A 20,531-nucleotide genomic window follows, 5' to 3' on the forward strand; every position below is an offset into this window, starting at 1 on the left:
CAGAACACTTAACCACTGAAGTAACTACATAGTTGTGTCACATTTTAACAGAAACAAAAATAAGAAATTTGGGGCATTACAGGTGGAATTATTTGATGTTTGGAGAATCGATTTCATAGGTCCATTTCCACTATCATAGGGAAAAATCTATATTCTTGTCGCTGTGGATCATGTCTCCAAATGAGTTGAAGCTGTGGCTTTACCTATAAATGATGTCAAATCAGTTCTGCGATTCCTGCATACAAATATTTTTACAAAGTTTGGTACCCCTCATGCTTTAATTAGTGATATTTTTTACTACAGATTAGTTGTCAACACTCTGAGCAGATATGGGGTTAAACATAAAATTGCCACGACATATCACCCCTAAACAAATGGACAAGCTAAAATTTCTAATAGAGAAATCAAGTGGTTTCTAGAGAAAGTGGTTAATCCCAATCGTAGTGATTGGTTAGTAAGGTTAGATGAAGTGTTGTGGGCTTATCGCACAGCTTTCAAGACACCATTGGAAATGTCACCTTTTATGCTTGTCTATGGGAAACCATGTCATTTTCTAGTTGAGCTAGAACATAAAGCATTTTGGGCAATCAAGAAATTGAACATGGACTAGGGTACTGCTTCTGCTCATCGCCTACTAGAGTTGAATGAGATAGATGAATTTTGGACTCAAGCTTATGAAAATGCACGACTGTACAAAGAAATGATAAAGCGTTGGCATGACAAGAAAATTTTACCGCGACAATTTATACCTAGAAAACAAGTCTTGTTTTTCAATTCCAGACTTAAACTATTTCCTGGCAAATTAAAGTCAAGATGGTCCGGACCATTCAAATTCGAGTGTATATATCCTCATGGAGGTGTCGATGTGAAAGATTGAAAAACAAGATCCACTTTCAAAGTCAATGCTCAACGCCTAAAACATTATTTTGGAGTTCCTATAATATGCAACAAAAAAATTATTTCTCTTTGAAATACTTAATAATTGTTTTTTGTAGAAATTTTTATTTATTTATTTTATTTTTACTTGTTACCCAATAAGTTTATTTAACTATTTATTTTCTTTTGTTACAGGTTTTTCTTTGGGCCAGAATAAGTAAAGCTTGGAGCTATTAGCCCAAATTATTTTACTCCTCCCAATTTGAGCTAATTTTATTTCTTTTTCAAACTAAATGTTAATTGTTTTGCCTTGTCAGCACATGATTGAGGCTAGTCTTATCACACACGTCACAATTTATTCTCCTACACGTTTTAACCTAGTCGATTCAGTTTTCTTCCACATTTTCATCCCGCTTTGTTTTCTGCTTTTACTCTCTGTTTCACTCATAACTGAAATCAAATATCACCTTTTTCAATTTTCTTTTGTCTATATTCTCTTCAATGGCTTTTCAAAAGGCTTCTGCTTCAACTTCTGCCTCTCCACGCACCTTTTTCAGTAAACTTGCTGAGGAGAAATACTGTAAAAATATTTTCAAGCGACCATTTTACATGGAAAAAGGATTCATTTTTCAAGATGCTCCATTCATGGGATATACAGAGGTTGTTTCATCAGTTGTCGAAAAGTACTAGTGGGGAATCTTTTTCCTCCATCCTGATGATGTCCTCCTAAAGGTAGTGAAAGAGTTTTATGCCCAAATTACCTCTCTTGACAATGTATTTATATTTGTGTGTGGTACATTGATTCTATTTGATGAGGACACCATCAATGCTTAATATGAATTATCTAAAGGCCCTGACGAGAATGCAACTTTGTGAAGACAATGTCCCAGAGCGGCTAGCCCAGGCTCTCATTAATGTTTGTGTGAAAGGAACACAATGGTCCTTCTCAAGAAATTACTATTACACCATCGACAGAATCTCCTTGAAGCCTTAATCTAAGATTTGGTACCATTTCTTAAAAACTAGTCTCATTCGTTCTCCACATAATGGTACAATCTCTAAGGACTGATTATTATTTCTTCACTTTATAATGGTGGGCCGAAAGATTAAAGTTGGAAAAATAATCTTTCATGAGATTTATTATTGTGCCCAAAAGAATGCTGGTACATTAAATTTCCCTTCACTGATTACTGCACTTTGCCAAAGAGTCAAGGTTCCTTTGTCACAAAATGAAGACTAACTTCCTAAAAAAAGGGCTGTTACAATACACATTGCTTAGAAATTGGATGGCAAGGAATTGTCAAGGCAAACTGGCACACCTCCATCTTCTCTCCTTAGGACTGTTTCTAATAACCCCTCGACTTCTCACACTGAGTTTGAGCACTGAATGGTTGAAGCTATAGAAGGTTTGAAACAACAACTGGGTGTATTGGAAAAACATCAGAAATGCTTGCCACTGACTTGGGCAAAGCTCACGAGGAAATGGCCATTATTTGGAGATATGTCCGCCAACGTGATATTGCCATTTGTAAATCCTTGCAATAGAATTTCTTGCACCCAATGCCACCATTTCTAATTTTCTTAAGGAAATACAACTGAATCCTGAAGCCGAAGATGAAGAACATGTGTAACACCCCTATCCCGTAACCGTCGCCGGAATAGGACGAGACGTTACCAGAAATTAGGAATCGGACCAAAACAGTAAAATTTTGAACCTTTTCTTAAATAAAAGATCATTTATTTATATAACTAATAGACACAAACAAGGATCGAATTTAAAACTTATAAAAGTAAACTTCCATAAGATGCCATATTCGCATGGCTTATATACAATAGTCAAAATATCATTCTATTTATAGTCTATCCTATACATGCCATAAGCTAAGTCCAAATCACATGATTACTACAATAGTAGATAGTGTGACGAAGTGCTGACGATCCCCGAGCTAATAGTAAGAGTCAACGATCTACAAAAATAAACAGAGAAACATAACATTCAAAGTAAACTTATAAGAAATCAATAAGCAATTCATTGGCGAATTTTTATCAATGTTTACAATATAATCACAATTTCACTATAAGCTGACTTCCTAAGCAACAGTCACTAAATTATTTATAACTAGGGCTACGAAACTCCAAATCAATTTCCGTAAATTTTTCTTAAAAATAGACTCATTTATATTTTATCCATGAAATTTTCATAATTTTTGGTTTAGCCAATCAACACCAGATTTTTCCTAAAGTTTCCCTTGTTTCACTGTTTGACTAATCTGACTACTTTTTACTACAAAATAAATTTCTCATTGTACAGAACTCACAACATGTTTTTGTTTATTTCATTTGAAACTAGACTCATTAAGGAGTCTAAGCATATAAATTTCATCATTTGACTATTTTTATACGTTTTATAGTGATTTTATAAAAATAGATCAGGGGATCTAGAAGTCATTTTGACTCTGTCCCATATTACTTCAAATATCTCATTATCGGAAATTATTTTGCTTTTATAGTTTCTTTTATAAGAAACTAGACTCATCAAGCTTTAATTACATGATTTATTCAGCTTCTAACTCAACTCCCACAATTTATGGTGATTTTCCAAAATCACTTTACTGCTGTTGTCCCAAGCAGATTATTATTAATTCACTCTTTCGCACATCCTTTGCATACATATTATTTAAACATGTGTATCACCAATCAATTTCATTATATATATATATCTATAATTTCACTTAAGCATTCAAATCGAACATAAATGAAGACATTTTTAATATAACAACTCATCAATTGTACAGGGCATTTAATTTGTAAAATCATACTTAATATATATTATGTTTTAGACATTGTAAAATCATCAACGATGCAAGTTACTAAATCAGCATAACAACATCACATTCGGATAGTATTATTAACCCAAAATCGACAACTTAATTAACATCAATTGGCAGTATAACAACATCTAAATTTAACTGTGAAATCAACAGATTCGGACAGCTACATTTACTAAATAAAACAACATATATGGTAGTGCATCGAACAATGAATTTAACACATTCGGACAGCTACATTTACCAAATAAAACAGCATAAATGATGATGCTTTGAATAGTGAATCTAACACATTCGAACAGCTTAATTTTAAGCTCACTATCAGTTAATTGGTGAGTGAATAGCGTACACAAATGTTGCATTTATAGCATGTTTTAATCAGTTTAAATAAGAGGAATTGAATGCTAAAATTTTCGGCATTCGGACCGCAAATATCTCTTTCAGACAGAGATAAGGTTAACATTTAACAACTAATATTTTTCCTTATTTACAACAGCAGCAGACCAATTACACCATAATTTAATGCACTTTCAATACAACAACTACATGCTGAAGAAATAGACATTCATGCGGCAGATTTCAACAACAACTTATGCATTTATATATCAAAATTTTTCTTCACTTCTAACTACAGTATTTTGCTAAAAATAACATGTATTTTAAGATACTAAACTCTACTTAACAGTCCTATTAGCCGAACATTACTTGCATGTAATAAATATATTTTAAACATAAAAAAATTTACAAAGTTTCCTTTGAAGAACTTACTGAACAGCAGTCGAGCCCACCCTTGAACGATATCCTTCCTCTTCTTGCTGCTACCGAATTTCTTATAGAACCAGCTCCTAATTGAGCTCAAAATTAACATGCAATAGCTTTCCTCTTCCTTCTAATTTAGCTCCCCCAAATAACCCAAATTTAAAACATGGAATAGATAGCATTCAAACCAATCATCCAAACTATGCATAATTTTTCAAGAATTTCTTAGTACTTACCTCATTATAGCCATCACCTAAGCTGAAAATTTAAGTAAAAATTTCCTTCTTCCTCCCTTCAAGCTACGGCAATGGAGGAGTTAAAATGGATTCCCCTTGGTTTTTCCTCCCACTTATTAAAATGCTAATATAAAACACATATAATATATATTAATCAATATCACGGCCGGCCACTAAAAAAAATGGCTAATTTGACATGCAAGTCCACCTTTTTGACAACATGCATTAATAGACCACTTTACAATTTAGCTATCACATTTCACAATTGTCTCACATAAGTCCTATTTAATAAATTTCATATTCAAATAACAAAATTTAAGGTATGTATCTTTCGCACATGCATGTTCACATACAATAAGCATAAAATATAACGGTTAATTATTTTTATGACTCAGTTTTGTGGTCCCGAAACCACTTTCCGACTAGGGTCAAATTAGGGCTGTCACAACATGCCACTGCCTCTACGCACAACTAAGACCTAGAGAAAGATGTAGCCAGGACAGAATCTGTCCACATTGAATCTGATGACGATGGAAGGGATAACACTCAAACTACCACACCTAAACCACAATCCAAGGCTTCTATGACTTCCCAGGAACGTGCGTTTCATCAACTGATTGATGAAACCATAAAGTCAGATACTGACGATTCTGATGATGATGAGAAAGATGTTCCCATCAACCAGCTTAAGAGAGAAAGATTTAAAAATCTACTGGTAAAACCGTTCAGGATGATAGTGATGATGAACAGGCCACAATGTTACAAGAGAGCTGCTAGAACATCCATCCAACCTAAGTGAAGTAATTTTTTTCTCCTCCAAGCTTTGATTATATAGACTGCATTATTAATTGTTCATACAGTCCTTTTGCCATAACATTCAATTGCCATTTAATTGCTGGATTATGTGAGTATGTTGTTATCAATAATGTTCAATAAAGATAATAACTCTTCTTTGCAAACTTAAAAAATATGGTGATAGTTGTTTAGGCATATTTAGCGTAGGACAGTTGTTGAAAATAACTTTTTAAAAGTAGAATAATTGAAATATAAATGCAATTAGGCTATAGTAGCATTCTTTGAATAAAATTAGGATTTCTTGACTTAATTTCAATATAGTAATAGGGTATAATTTTTGTCTTGACAATAATATGAATACTCCTATATTTGAACCTGTTGAGTGACTTAGTAATATTTTGTTTGCTCCATTATATTGTTGACCAGAAAAATGAGTTCAAAATGAGTATTTTTTCAAGAAAAAGAGAGTAATAAATGCACATATTCTAGGGACACTTCACTGAATCTTGAGGTTAAATTGCTAAGAAGGTTGTTGTTTGCTCCATCCATCTTTTTAGTTAAAAGCTTTTGTTCATGAGTGGTTTATATTCAAATTTTGACATGATATAATACATGGCAGTCTAGTGTATGCTCCATTAAGGTTGTCAAGTATATAATCATATGAAAATATGAATTCCTCAGGAAATTTTGTGTTGAAAATTGAATAATTACCGAAAAAACTGAGTTAGAAGATAAATAACCTAAGTATATTTAGAGAGATCTGTTATAGTTTTAATTGCTGAAATATTTATAAAACTTTACCTTTAGGAACCATTTTTTGCATTGCAATTGCTAAATAGGGTTGCAACAATTGTAAGCAATTTTTTTTCTTTGTTTCAGTAGAAGGTTGCAGAGAATAGAGGTACACTATATGTTTAGTACGATTTGGAAGTACATTTGGTGCCTGATTGTTTGGAAATTCCATACATTAATGCATATTCATAAATCATTTGCTTGAGGATAGGCAATAATTCAGGTTTGAGGGGTGTGATAACTCTTGAAAAGAGTTATATTTCAGGCCTCTAGATGGAATTAATTATTTGAAATTAAGTGAATACATCTGCATTTTTAGGATAATTTTAGAACATTGCATAACAAAGCTTGGATTGTGCTACATTGGCCATTATTTGTTACTTTTATTATCTGGGGAGGGAAGGTGTGGTTTTGTGTGCATACAAGTGTAGGAAGAGCAAGAAGATGAAGAGGGAAAATAAAGGATGTGAAACATTACCGTGGCAATTGGCAAGATTGATTTCCAATAGAATTGCCATGGAAATTCCAGGAAAATGACTCAGCCCTCTATCCACATCACCCTTAACCAGCTGACGTGTACCAGAAAAACCAACTTAAAGTGGAATGAAAAGTGTGTGCTGAGGTGGGACGGATCTACCTAATAAAAGAAGGAGAGTGAAGAAGAAAAAGAAGAGGAGAATTTGTGTGAGAATGAGACTATTGACAGTAACTTCTCTCAGCATAAAGAAAAAACTCCATTAGAGAATTTCAGAGAAAGAAAGGGTAGCAACTTAAAAGAGTAGAATATAGATGTGAAGAAGGGGAAGAGACATCTATCCTAGATTCACGAACAATCGGAAGATAAAAGAGAAGTTGGAGTGTGGCGAGAAATCCTGCAGTTCTCCCTTTAGTTTTCCTAATTTTTGTGATTCAAATTTCTTTAAATGTTTATGAACGATTTAAATTTAGTGTTTGCTTTTCTACCCATGAACTAAATCTTTTCTGGGTTGGAGTTATTTGGGTGAATATTTACCATCTTTAATGTTCATGATTTGGAATTGCCTATATCACTGTTTCATTCGATTTATGCCTATTTAAATACATGCATGCAAGTTCTAGACATAGCTAATTATATACTATGTTCTTAGATGTATTTTTAATTCTGAAAAGGTTAAATATACTGGATCTAGAATCATGTGATGCAAGTGAATATTCAATAGAATACTTGTAGCACTCTAGACATAGATGTTGCGAATTGTGCAGAGAAAATCGTTCATTGAAGTTATTAATCCAAAGTTTGTAGACATACATTAACTTAGATTTCTAGCTTAAATCTAGCTATCGAAAGAGGCAGGTTACAGTAGTAATTCTTTGAGCAGTTGATTAGACAATGTTTTGCCATGACATTATTTTGATACAACATTTCACCTGAATAATTCCAACCTTGTTCATTCAACAATAGAAGTACTCTTGCTTTTCTCTGTAATTTGCCACAACATTTTATTTTCCATATCAATTTTTTGTTTTTAGCATTAAATTACACTAATTCATTATACCAACTTCTTATTTAATTTAAAAGTGTCTCCTACTATTTGGTATAGTTAATAGGATTATAATAACTTAATCAATTTCTTACCAATTTTCAATCCCTATGAAGACGATACTTACTTACCACTGTATTACTTGAATGACGTGTACAGTTGCACAATTGCATTAGTTATGTACATGCAACACATATCATTTATTTTGTTTCCTCAGAAGCAGCCACATACTCAGCGTCCATAGTAGAGTCAACATTGCAAATTTGCTTTACACTTCTCCATACTATAGCTTCACCGCCTAGGATGAATATTTTTCCTGATGTCGATTTCCTTGAATCTTTACAAGTTTAAAAGTCTAAGTCTATGTATTCAATAGGAAGAAGGTTCTCCCCAAAATACACAAGCATATAATCCCTGGTTCTTTTAAGATACCTTAATATATGTTTTACAGCTTGTCAATGCTTGAGACAAGGATTCACTTGTGACACCCCTAATTTGACCCTAGTCGAAAGTGGTTTTGGAACCCCAAAACCGAGTCACAAAAATAATTAGATGTTATATTCTGTGCTTATTGTATGTGGAATTTGTATGTGTAAATATTTCGTGCCTTGATTTTATCAATTAGGTGTTAATTTATAAGAAAGGACCCATGTGATAAGACTTGAAAATGTGATAGGTGAAATTTAAAGTGGCCAAATAATGCATGAGTTATTGACATGAGGGACTTGCATGTCAAATGGACCACTTTTAATTTAGTGGCCGGCCATAATGATGGTTGATAGATATTATATGCATTTTATTTTAGCATGATAATAGTTAATGGCTTTATATTATGGAAGAAAGAATAATTAAAAGAAGGAAAGAGTGATAGAAACAAGGTATGTTCATCTTTCTTTTCCCCATTGCCGTAACTAGTGAAAGAAAAAAAGAGAAGAAGGAGCTAAGGCATTCAGCCATGGTTATTTCATAAATCAAAGGTATGTTAATGTGATTTTTATGTAATTGTTTATGAAATTAAATTGATAAGTGTATTGTATAGTTAACCCATGGTTTAAATTCATGAATTATTGAACATATGTGCATTCGGCAATTTCTTAAATTGTGATAATTTGATAGCTTTTGGAAGGTGTTGTTTAGATGTTAAATTTGCTTGTATAATGGCCGAATGAGTGTAATGTTAATGAATTGATGGAGTTGTGAGTGTATAAATTTCTTTAGTTGAGGCAAAGCATGTATTCGGCCATGTGAGTAAAATGTTAGATTTTGAACTTTTGAAGTTTTAAATTATAAATGGTTATTAGATGAGCACTAAGCTTGTTAATCTTTGTTTATGAAGTTGTCAATTGATATCTTAATTAGGGAATTGAATATTGTTTATAATTTGAGGTTATTGAAAGTCGAATTAGATGATAAATAACGATCGGCTATTGTGTTTATGTGAATATATATATGCTGAATGTAGTCTTGGATAAGTAAATTTTGATGTATTAGATTGGTAACATGGTTTTGCCGATTGTGAAAATGTGATAAAGGTGCCAAGAAATAATTTAGTAAAGTAAATTAAAATGAAGTTTTGCTGAATGTGTTTATTGGTGTGTGAAAATTTGAATTGTAACGTTAAATCGTTAGTATGTGTTCTATGATTTCCGAATGTGAATTAAGGTAAATAATGTGGAGAAGGGTGAGTTGAGTTGTAAAATTTATGTATATGAATTAGTGGTTAATGGACAATCGGTCAAAGTGGTTAATATGCATTTGTATATGTTATAATGGCCGATTGTAATCAAGAATAAAGATGTGAATGAATGGTTGTTAATGAGTTGTCGTATGTTTCTTATTAAGAAAAATTATTAATGTTTGAATCTAAATAAATTAGTTAAGTAATTAAACAAACCAATTTATTTTACCTAGCTCAAGAACGAAAGGAACTTAACTCGGAAAAGGGAAAAGCGAAACAAATGGAATAGTCGATTCGTAGTTGTCCGACGACATTTAAGGTAAGTTCTTAAGTATTTGAGTTTGATTCCTTTGTAAGTCTTAAGTTTTAAAACGGGATGAATATGAATTATGTATATACGTTAAGGTCAATGAATTTTCTAAATGACGGCATATATGATATTATGTTTTAAAAATGTGAATGAGAACTTTACAGAGTAAATTGTATAAATCTGCTAGGGACAGCAGCAGTAGCGTGTTTTGGAAAAATTACCATAAATTGTGGGAGTTGAGTTAAAAGCTGGATAAATTATGTAATTAAAGCTTGACGCATCTAGTTTCGTATAAAAGAAATCGTGTAAGTAAAGGGGTTGCCGATAATGAGATTTTCAAAGTTGTGTGAGACAGAGTCAGAATGGCTCCGAAATCCTCTATTCAGTATTTAGAAAATCATTATAAATCGTACAAAAATGATTATAAGATAAAATTTTATGCTTAGACTCCTTAGTGAGTCTAGTTTCAAACAAAATAAACGAAAACATATTTTGAATTCTGTACAATGAGAAATTAAATTCTTAGTGAAGAGTAGTCAGAGTAGTCAAGCAGTAAAATAGGAGAAACTTTAAGAAAAATCTGGTATTGATTGGACAAACCAAAAATTCTGAAAATTTTGTGGATAGAGGATATACGAGTCTATTTTCAGGGAAAATTAACGGCACATAATTTGGAATTTCTTAGCCCTAGTTACAAATAATTTAACGACTGTTGCTCAGGAAAACAGCTTGTAGAGAAATTGTGGTCATGTTGTAAACATGGATAAAACTTGTTTTAGTTGCTCATAAGCTATTGATGAAACTCATACGTGAATTCTAAATTGTGATGTTATAAAATGATATATGAGTGTTAGATGGATCTTTGATATTAAAATTTGTGAAATTGTAAGTTTATAAGTATTCGAATATGAAATGATAGTATGGCTTGAAATTGAATTACTCATCGGAAAATGATAGATGTAGATTCAGCCAAGACAAAGTGTATACATGAAAGTATATGTGGTATGTGAAGTATATTTGGATAATTGTGATGTGAATACATGAAAATTTATATTTTGATTTAGGATTTTATGTGATGAATGTGAATGTGTATATATGAGATAAGGCCGAATGGCAAATGTGATGAATGTGAACCTGCATATATATGCGTGATAAGGCCGAATGGCCAATGTGATGAATGTGAACATGCGTATGTGTGATAAGGCCGAATGGCCAATGTGATGAATGTGAACATGCGTATGTGTGATAAGGCCGAATGGCCAATGTGATGAATGTGAACGTGCATATATGAGATAAGGCCGAATGGCCAATGTGATGAATGTGAACGTGTATATATGTGGTAAGGCTGAATGGCTAATGCGAAACGTGTATGAGATGGATATGTGGTAAAGGCAAATGGCTAATGTGAGATATGTATGAGATGTGTATATATATATTGTGGCCAAATGACAAACGGTGGAGGGTGTGTTTTATTAGATATTTGATAAGGTAAATGAATTACAAATATGATAGTCGATGTGAATGTTGTAACATGTGAATAAATATGCATGAAACTCTATGATGTAAACCTGGGATTAAAGACCAGATGACCATATGTGGTGACTATGTCTGGGTTAAGACCCTCTGACTTCGTGTGGAGATTTCATCTGAGCTAAAGGTCCCGCCGGTAATCCGAGTAGAGTTTAAAGCTATAAGACTTTGCAATAAGAATTACTTATAAATTTATTCAATGCGAAAGGATAAACAGGTATGTACTCCAAGTTTATTTGTGAGCTTGATTTGAACTAAATCATAAGATAGTTATGTGATGCATACGTGAGCAATCTATGAGACTATTTCTATGACTATGTGACATCGGATCGGTGTGAGAGGTTATGTGAAATTATACAATATATCTATGTCACATGAGCTCACTTTCATGTGAAAGTTTATCTGCCTATTGTATATGATGAGATGTGCATATTCGGTAGAGGGATGGTATGCCCGAAGGAAGAGTGAAATAAAAATACGAACAACTATGTTATAATTTGATTGTTATCTGTTGACACTGCTTAAAACTTACTAAGCATTGTAATGCTTACTCCGTTTACTTTGTTTCCTCTATTTTATAGATCTCATTTAGAAGCTACAGACTCGGGGATCGTCAGCAATTAGTCACACTATCATTATCCACTGCTTGTTACTGTTACGTTTTGAATTATTTTATGGGATGTAAAGAATAGACCGGTGGCCGAAGAATATTTTGGTTAATGTATATAAGCCATGCGAAAATGGCATCTTTTAAATGTGTACTTATAGAAGTTTAAATGGTATTCCTAGCTGTCTTTAGTATTTACCCAAAGGAATGCTCCTTATTTTAAAAAAAAAAATTTTACTGTTTTGATATGAGTTTCAAGTCCGGTAATGCCCCTTTACCTATTCCGGCGACAGACACGGGATAGGGGTGTTACATCACTTGATATTGAATAATCATTCCTATTACGAAACAAATATCTAGACCTGTGCAAAGCATTGCATACATAAGGCTTCCAACTGTTGAAGCATATGGAACCTTACTCATATGCTCTTTTTCTTTCGGTGTTTTAGGACAATCATCCAAAGAAAGATGAAAATCCGATGCAGTCGGTTGAACGCTTGGCTTCGCATCGATCATTACAAACCATTCTAGTACCTTATCAATGTATGAATCTTACGATAAAACTATCGTTTTATTCTTTTGATCCCTAAAGATTCGAATATCAAGAATCTAACTAGCTTCACCCATGTCCTTCATGCTAAACTTTTAAGCTAACCACAGTTTAACTGATGACACTTTTGTTGGAAAAAAACTCGGCTAGAAAATGGTTTGCTTGCACAGCGTAAAATTAAAATTTTGAAAATCAACTTGGTTTGTGATATTTATAGCAATAAACCTTAACCAAATTCGTACATGTGTTTTTGGATAAGCAGATCATTGATGTTTATCAACTTTCAATCAAACGATCTTCTCCACTATTGTCATCCCACGAATTGCTTTGAGTGTGGGCTTGAACCATTGAATCAAAACACAGAACTAGAAAAAATTTTCCTTTTGTGGTGAAAACAAAAATTCTCTCTTTTTTAATAGAAACTGGTAAAATTGTTATTCTAAAAAGTATGTTTATAAGTTGAGAATAAGTTATCTCTATTTTTCGGCTGTATAACAATATCTCAAAAATTGTGTAAATAGCTCTATTGGTGCAATCTATTTGTAGAAAGAGAAGGTAGAACCCTTGTAGAGTTGTAAAAGTTTATTTACACTAGAAAAAAATATCCCAGTTTATCTAGGATATAGGGGGCGAGAACCTTAGTTAATGATCTAGGGTTTTGCCGTCTCACCTCCTTACATGAGAGGTTTTGGGCCTCTCTCACATCGGGTCCAATGAGTACTTCTTGGGCCTTTTTGACCTAATACTCTGTAATATGATCCAACCCAATTCTATTTTTCTATTCCCTGAAATAAACTTTAATATTTACATATTAAATAATTTTCTCATCCCAAATTTACCCAGTAAATTTTGTGACAATTTTACTTGTGATAAATTTTGATGATTTTACCCTGGTAAAATTTTGAGTAAATTCATTCAATATGTCACAACTCAAAATGTTCACATGACCAAATGATTTATTTTATTTTCGGGCTTCAAAATAGTCTAAAAACATAAACTCAGACTTCCATCATTTTTAAGTAATCCTATATAAGAATGTAAGTTTCCATTTTCATTTACATTTTTAGAAACCTATATTCATTTTTAAATGATTCCATTTCTCCATTTCAGAGAAAACCATAAAACCATAATCATTCCTGAATGTTTCCAATTTCTCTTTTTCTGTTTATTCCATTCATTTCTATTTAAACAAGTAATTCAGTTTTTGTTTCAACGAGCTAGCGGAGGGACTTATTGGACATATGTAGTTGAAGCTCAAATGATATATAATTAAGTTCTGGCTTTTCGCCTATTAATTATAGACTCATTTAGTCATGAAGTCATTCCACTATAGTATCATGACTGAGCTCTCGCTAATGACATACCATTGCGAAAGCAACTATTTAGTGCTTGTCCAATGACCTTGTCATAAGTGTGTTACCCTCATAGGATATCCTTGATCTCTTTTAGATAATATCTGCTCTCCCAATATAATCCTATTTTATCTCATGGTAACCATTGCATCCTCCTTTATAAAAAGTCAAACACTATCAAATAGTGATCAAGTTATCCATCACAAAGACGAACGACTATGGCCACGTTTACTTTTCTTAAACCATGTAATACCAATGAGTGGATACCATTTACCCATGTTTTAGGCTATGAATTCCGTTGTTGTGATTGATGCTACATACTAAAGAAGTTGTACACCCAACGCACCAGCTTTCGGTTCCTTATGTATTTTAACTTAGACTTTTACTTACATTAAAGTATACAAGTCATGCATACATAGACCGCCATCCACTTCGAATTTAGGTATGCTACACTATGAACGTCAAAAGTGATAAATCCATAAATAGATTCAGGATCTATTCTGCTTGGGTCCTGTCCAATGTATTTTCAGTCCAGTTAGTCACATCTATGTCTCTATCTTCTAGGAGTCATCCACTTCGATGCCTAAGATAAGACATCTTCCCAATTGGGTTTGATAGACGACAGATTAGTATTTAAATCAGTTTGCTCATTTTCAATTAGACTAAGGACATGTGTAGGTTCATCTACTAATACAAGTTGTCTTTCTATACTACGATCCGACCTCATAATACCGCTTAGCATTAGTTAAATATTAGACAACCTATGAGAAACATTTGTTTCCATTTTGCTTTGCTTACAAAAACCATGTGAGGATAAAATACAAAGTATTAATGTAATTCATGAAAAATTTTATTAACCAATCTATTCAAAAAAAATTACAAGTGTATTTAGACGAAAAGATTGCATTTAGGGCATCAGATCTATAACAACCAGTTTTCTATTGGTGTCGAAAATAGTAGTTTCTGGACCATAATTCTGATGTGTTAGTCAGTAAATATTAATTATTTAATATTTACAAGGTCATGAGTGTAGTATTAAATTTTGGTTGATAAATCTTAATGTTTAGATAATTAATAATCTAGAAAAGACTAAATCGTAAAAGTTGTAGTCGATTTCTATTAGTTAAAAGTACTAAATGACAATTGAAAGGTAAAATGATGGATTTAATAGGTAAATATATCATGTATATATTAAGTGGACGGTTTAGGTGGGTTTTTGAAATGAAATTTGATTTATTAGTTAAAGGTAAAACTTAAATTAAATAAAAGTGAGTTGTCATCTTCCTCATTTGAACATGGCAAAACCAAAACACCATGGAAATGCTAAGGAAGCTTTTGGCCTTGGCTTAATTTATTTGCATGGTAGGTAATATTCACCCATTTTTCATGAATTTTATGTTTTTGGGATCATATTAGCTCTATGTAGCTAACCCGGGATTTAATTTGTAAGATTGTTAAATTTTTTAGAAGATGCCATTGACGAATTTGATGTGTTTTTGAAGTTAATGGTAGAATATGAGGCTTGGGTGTTAAATAGAAATGTCTTATTAAGTGATTTTGTATGATTTTTAAGTTTAGGGATTTAATTGAAAATAAATTAAAATAAGCATGTTTTCTTGGAAAATTTTTAGTATATGTGGATTAAATTTAAGTATAATTAAATTTGGTTTATCAGGTATAAGGATTAATTGTGAAAATAATCATGTTTTAGTCTTAAGGATCAAATTGAATAAAGTGTAAAAGTTTAGGGCAAATGTGAAAATTAGTAAATAAGAGATAATTTGCACTAGATTGAAATTTATATGAAATTGAGGTTAATAAAATTAAATAAAATACTTTATAAATAAAAACAAGTAGATAATCGAGGAAAAGGGAAAGTTGCCGAGTAGTCCCTGAACTTTTGTTGTCTCTACAGTTTAGCCCTAGTAAGTTTGTACAATTTAGTTTCGTATTAAATTGAATGTTATATTAACTATGAATTGGAATGTTGAATATTTTGACATAATTGAATTGAACGAAGTTGATGTATGTCGAGAAATTAATTGACTTGAACAATATTATTCAATGTCATACTGAGCCGATGAACGTAGGATAGGATACAATTGACAAGACAATAGGTTTTAATTTGCTCTGTCTGAGTTTGATTCTTTTGAGAGAATAATTATTGATTCATTATTTTTCACTGAATATACTAAAGTCCAGCATTTGTAGCAGACTTTTGAGTTATATTATAATGATTCTGAAGTGTTACCGGGGGCGGATGTAAAGCCTTCAGGCATACGTGGTGCCCAGTTGTGTTTCTGAGGGATATTGGTGCTGAGGTGTGTTCTCGGTTGGCTAAGCTCACTTGAGCGTTTTGGTGTGTTTGGATGGTTAATTGTATATCTAGGTCCATTATATCGTTCATCGAGCAAGTTTTTAAATGATTATATGATTCTTGATTAATTAACTTGAAATGATAGTGAATGATCTGATATCATTAAATAGGATATTCATTAACTGTATTGCTATTAAGACTCACCTATTGAATAGTTGTGATTGACAGGATCGTAGTTTATAAAATGATAATGTGTGAATTATATAAATTTATACGGTAAGTTTATCATTTTTGACCGTTGAATTTACTAAGTTCTTGAAAATTTTACTCATATTATTTCTTCTATTTTCTTGTAGATTACTTTTTTTTGGAAACCGGGCGATCAGATCAACTTGAAGAAATCACACTATCCAGAGATATTTTGTTAGTTTTTGGATGTTTACTTCTGGGTTATATAGCATGTAATAGGTGTGTTAGTATATGTTTAGATACTTACTCGATATGATATATTTTAGCTTAATGTGAAGTTGTTTTTAGTTTACTTGTAAATGTGCTTTTGTATTTGGTCTAAGTATGTTGCTTATGAACTTGATTTTATCTAATCAATATAAGACTCAAGGAAGTAATTGAAATATAATATTGTGGTTGTAAATGGTTTTGTTATAATGGTAGGTTTAACATGTGATTTTAGTAATATTTGAGTACATTGAATCAAATTTAAATTAGTATAGAATGTGAGTTTGATTTGAATATTGAATTGTGGTGTCAATGAGGGCACATTGATTAGAATTTTAAATGTTTGAATAGGTAATGTTATCACCTTTTGTGTGATATGAAAAAATTGGCATGAAATGGACTTATAAAGATGATATTTTTACCATTTCGAACCTAAGTATTGAAACTTTGGCATTTGGTATCAATACTTGATCATATGAATAGTTTTCAAAACAAATAGAATGCTAAATTGGTATCAATTTTTATTTTAGTACCGATATTTTTTCATAAAATATGTATCGATACCCTTGTTTTGTAAAGAAAACAATATTCAAATTTGGTATTGATTTTAAAAAAGGTATCAATGCAATATCGATACCTACTACAAATTTTTATTATTAACTTCAAAACTTTAAAAATTTTGTAAATCAATTCTATTTTGAACTTGGATTTCACAACTAGGTCCTTGTAGAGTTCAAATTCTTAATATGTTTGATTGTGTGTGCTTTGCTTTATGAATTATAGAGTTTTATATTTAGTAAAGTATTTTTTGATTTGTTAAGTATAACTGTAGCATCTCTTTACTTAGGTCTTGACTAGACTGAGTAAGGGGTTTTACAAGATCCAACAAATTCTCCTACATCATTTTCGATAAATAGAATGTCATTGACGTACAAATGAGGAAGACTAGCTTTTTATACTTTATACTCTTGCAAACACAAGGTTCATCAGTGTTTTGCTTAAATGCAAAAGTCTTGATCGTTTGATCAAATCTTTTATTCCATGAGTGGGATGCCTACTTAAATCCATAAATGGATCTTAGAAGTTTGGAAAATTTCTGCTAATTTCCTTTGACAACATCGCAAGTGGGTTGAGCCATGTAAATGGTCTCATTTAGATATTCATTTAAGAATGTTGTCTTGACATCCATTTGTCAGATCTCATAACTGCGAGCATCAAGTTAGACTTGAGCATGACTACTGGAGAGAAGTTCTCATCGTATTCGATGCCTTCTTTCTATATGTATCCTTTCCCTACAAGTCTAGCTTTATGTGTCTCCACTTTCCCTTCTGCATTTCTCTTCTTCTTGTGGATCCACTTGCACCTTACGGGTTTAATCCCAACAGGTAAGTCTACAGGTTCCCACACTGTATTGGATTCCAAGGAATCCATCTCGACATTCATAGTCTTTTTCCAGAGTTTAGAATCAATGTCTTACATAGCCTCCTCATAAGTGAGTGGATCATCATCCTCATGATTGAATTCCGTATTATAAATACTACCATCATAGATGAAGTAGTCTAGTTTCTTAGAAACTCTCTCACTACGACATATTCCCTCATATTGTTGATTGTTTATAGGTCTTTGTACAACTTTCTCAAGAATTGAACTTGGTGATTATTCTACAGCTACCGAAAGTTCTTCGAGTACCACTTTACCTCAAGGCTTAAAGTTATCAATATAGCTTTCCTCAAGGAAAGTAGCATGATAGAAACTTTAATATTATCTTTTTTCAAGTTGTAGAATAATCTACCCTTTGTTCCTTTTGGATATCCTACAAACATGCACAATTTATCTGTGCATCCAACTTTTTTGCATCCTTATCCAGAACATGTACTAGAAAACTCCATATTCTAAATTGATTTAGAGTGGCTGTCTTTCCATGCCACAATTCATAAGGTGTCTTACAAAGAGACTTGGTTAAGACATCATTCAGAATATAGCAAGCCATTTGTATCGCATATCTCTAGAAGGAATTAGGGAGTCATAGATAGCTTAACATTGAATGAACCACGTAAGTAAGGGTCTGTTCATTCTCTCAGCTACGCCATTCTATTGTGGAGTGCTCGATGCAATCAGCTGGGATAAAATCCCATTCTATATAAGGTATCCTAAGAATTCGTCGGATAAGTATTCTTCATTTCGGTCAGACTGAAGATTCTTTATGGATAATCATAATTGCTTTTCCACTTTCACACGAAAGTCTTGAAATTTATCAAAGGTTTCGCTTTTGCAGTGCATTAGATACACATAACCATATCGAGAATAGTCATCAATGAAGTGATGTAATAATTGTAACTTCTTCGGGCACTGATGCTCATGGGACCACATACATCAGTGTGCATAATTCTAAGGGTTGGTTAGCCATTGTACCTTTCATAGGAAAAGATCTTTTAGTCATTTTACCTTCCAAGAAAGATTCACATTGTTGAAGACTATCTTCTTTAAGCATACTTAAGGAACCATCTTTCACGAATCTAGTGATTCTTTCTTGGTTATTATGACCAAGTCTTTAGTTCCATAGGTACCCCTAATTAGAGTGAGAAGTTTTAATCTTCTTATTCACCATTTCAGTTTCAAGCATCAAGTAGTTATTTGGTTTAATAAAGTAGAAATTGTTTTTTATCCATCAATTATAAATCAAAGAACAATTTCTGTGAATAACAATCCCTTTATTGAATGTCATGAAATAACTATCATTAAATAAACATGCTACAGAAATTAAGTTCCGCTTAAAATAATATACGTAAAATATGTCTTTTAAAATAATATTCCTAAAATTATCAAAATGTAAAATAACTTCTCCTATTGCTTTGGCTGAAACATAGCTCCCATCTTCGATTTGCAACGAGAGACTTTTGTCACGCAGACTTCTTGTTTCGCTGAACCCTTACAACATATGGTTAGTGGCTCTAGAATCAATAACCTAGTTGTCAATTGATTTTTCTACTAAGCATACTTTAACCACAAAGAGTTCTATACATTTTCCCTTTTCAACTAAATATTCCAAATACTCTTTACAATTTCATATGAAGTGCCCTTTTCTGTTGCAAAAGAAACATTTGATATTTTTAAGATCCTTTTACTTCTTAGTCTTTTTCTGATCCACACGAGGTGGAACTGAAGACTTAGTCGGTTTCTTTTTTCCCTTAACTTTCTACTTCTTCTTATAGGACGAGGGGCATACAACTAGGTTTACCTTAACTTTCTCCTGAACTAGCTTACCACCATTCAACATCAACTCATAATATTGTAATTCCTTCATGAGTTGAGGTAAGGTAAGCGCATTGTTCCCTAAGCTGTAAGCGACTCTAAAGCCAACAAACACATTTGTCAAGGATTTGAACACTATTTCAATCCGAGTGTTTATGTCTAGTTCAACCCCAATGTCTTTCGCTTCCACAGAGGATCCCATATACTTAAGCACATGTTTTTTGATCCGAGTGTTAGATTTCTGCTGGGAGCTCATCAAATTTGCAATGGCGAATTATCAAGCCAATGTGACTTGACCTCCGAGCAAATCCTCCAAATTTGTCATGATCTCATTAGCAGTACGAAAATGCTTGTATTGTTTTTGCAACACACTACTTATGTTCGCTAACATATAACATCGAGAAATCGAGTCAAAATCTCTTCAACGATTTCTCATTTTAGGCTAAGCTTCAGATGGGTAAGGTTTGTCAAGGACAAATTTGCATTTCTTATAGCTAATAACTATCAGTAAGTTCCATTTCCATTCTCAAAAAGTTATCCCTATTCAATTTGTTCTCAGTAAGAATGCTAATAAGAGGAGTAGGAAACACATTTGAACAAAAAAACAATAAAGATTCACTGATTACTATTGTTGTATTAAGCAAATATTTTCATCTCAGCAACATATCAAGAA

At 32.4% G+C, this 20,531-nt stretch overlaps 1 protein-coding gene across 1 annotated transcript in view; it reads right to left on the minus strand.

Annotated features, from left to right (window-relative positions):
- The window catches only part of LOC121218216 (protein arginine N-methyltransferase 1.1-like), a 37,520-nt gene extending 17,460 nt beyond the window's left edge, over positions 1 to 20,060 (minus strand). Inside the window, exon 1 of the mRNA XM_041095082.1 lies at positions 19,845 to 20,060. Coding sequence (XP_040951016.1) covers positions 19,845 to 20,060 — 216 coding nt within the window. The remainder of the gene's footprint in view (positions 1 to 19,844) is intronic.
- Positions 20,061 to 20,531: the final 471 nt, after the last annotated feature.

Source organism: Gossypium hirsutum, chromosome A03, assembly GCF_007990345.1.
Source record: "Gossypium hirsutum isolate 1008001.06 chromosome A03, Gossypium_hirsutum_v2.1, whole genome shotgun sequence".
Lineage (NCBI taxonomy): Eukaryota > Viridiplantae > Streptophyta > Magnoliopsida > Malvales > Malvaceae > Gossypium > Gossypium hirsutum.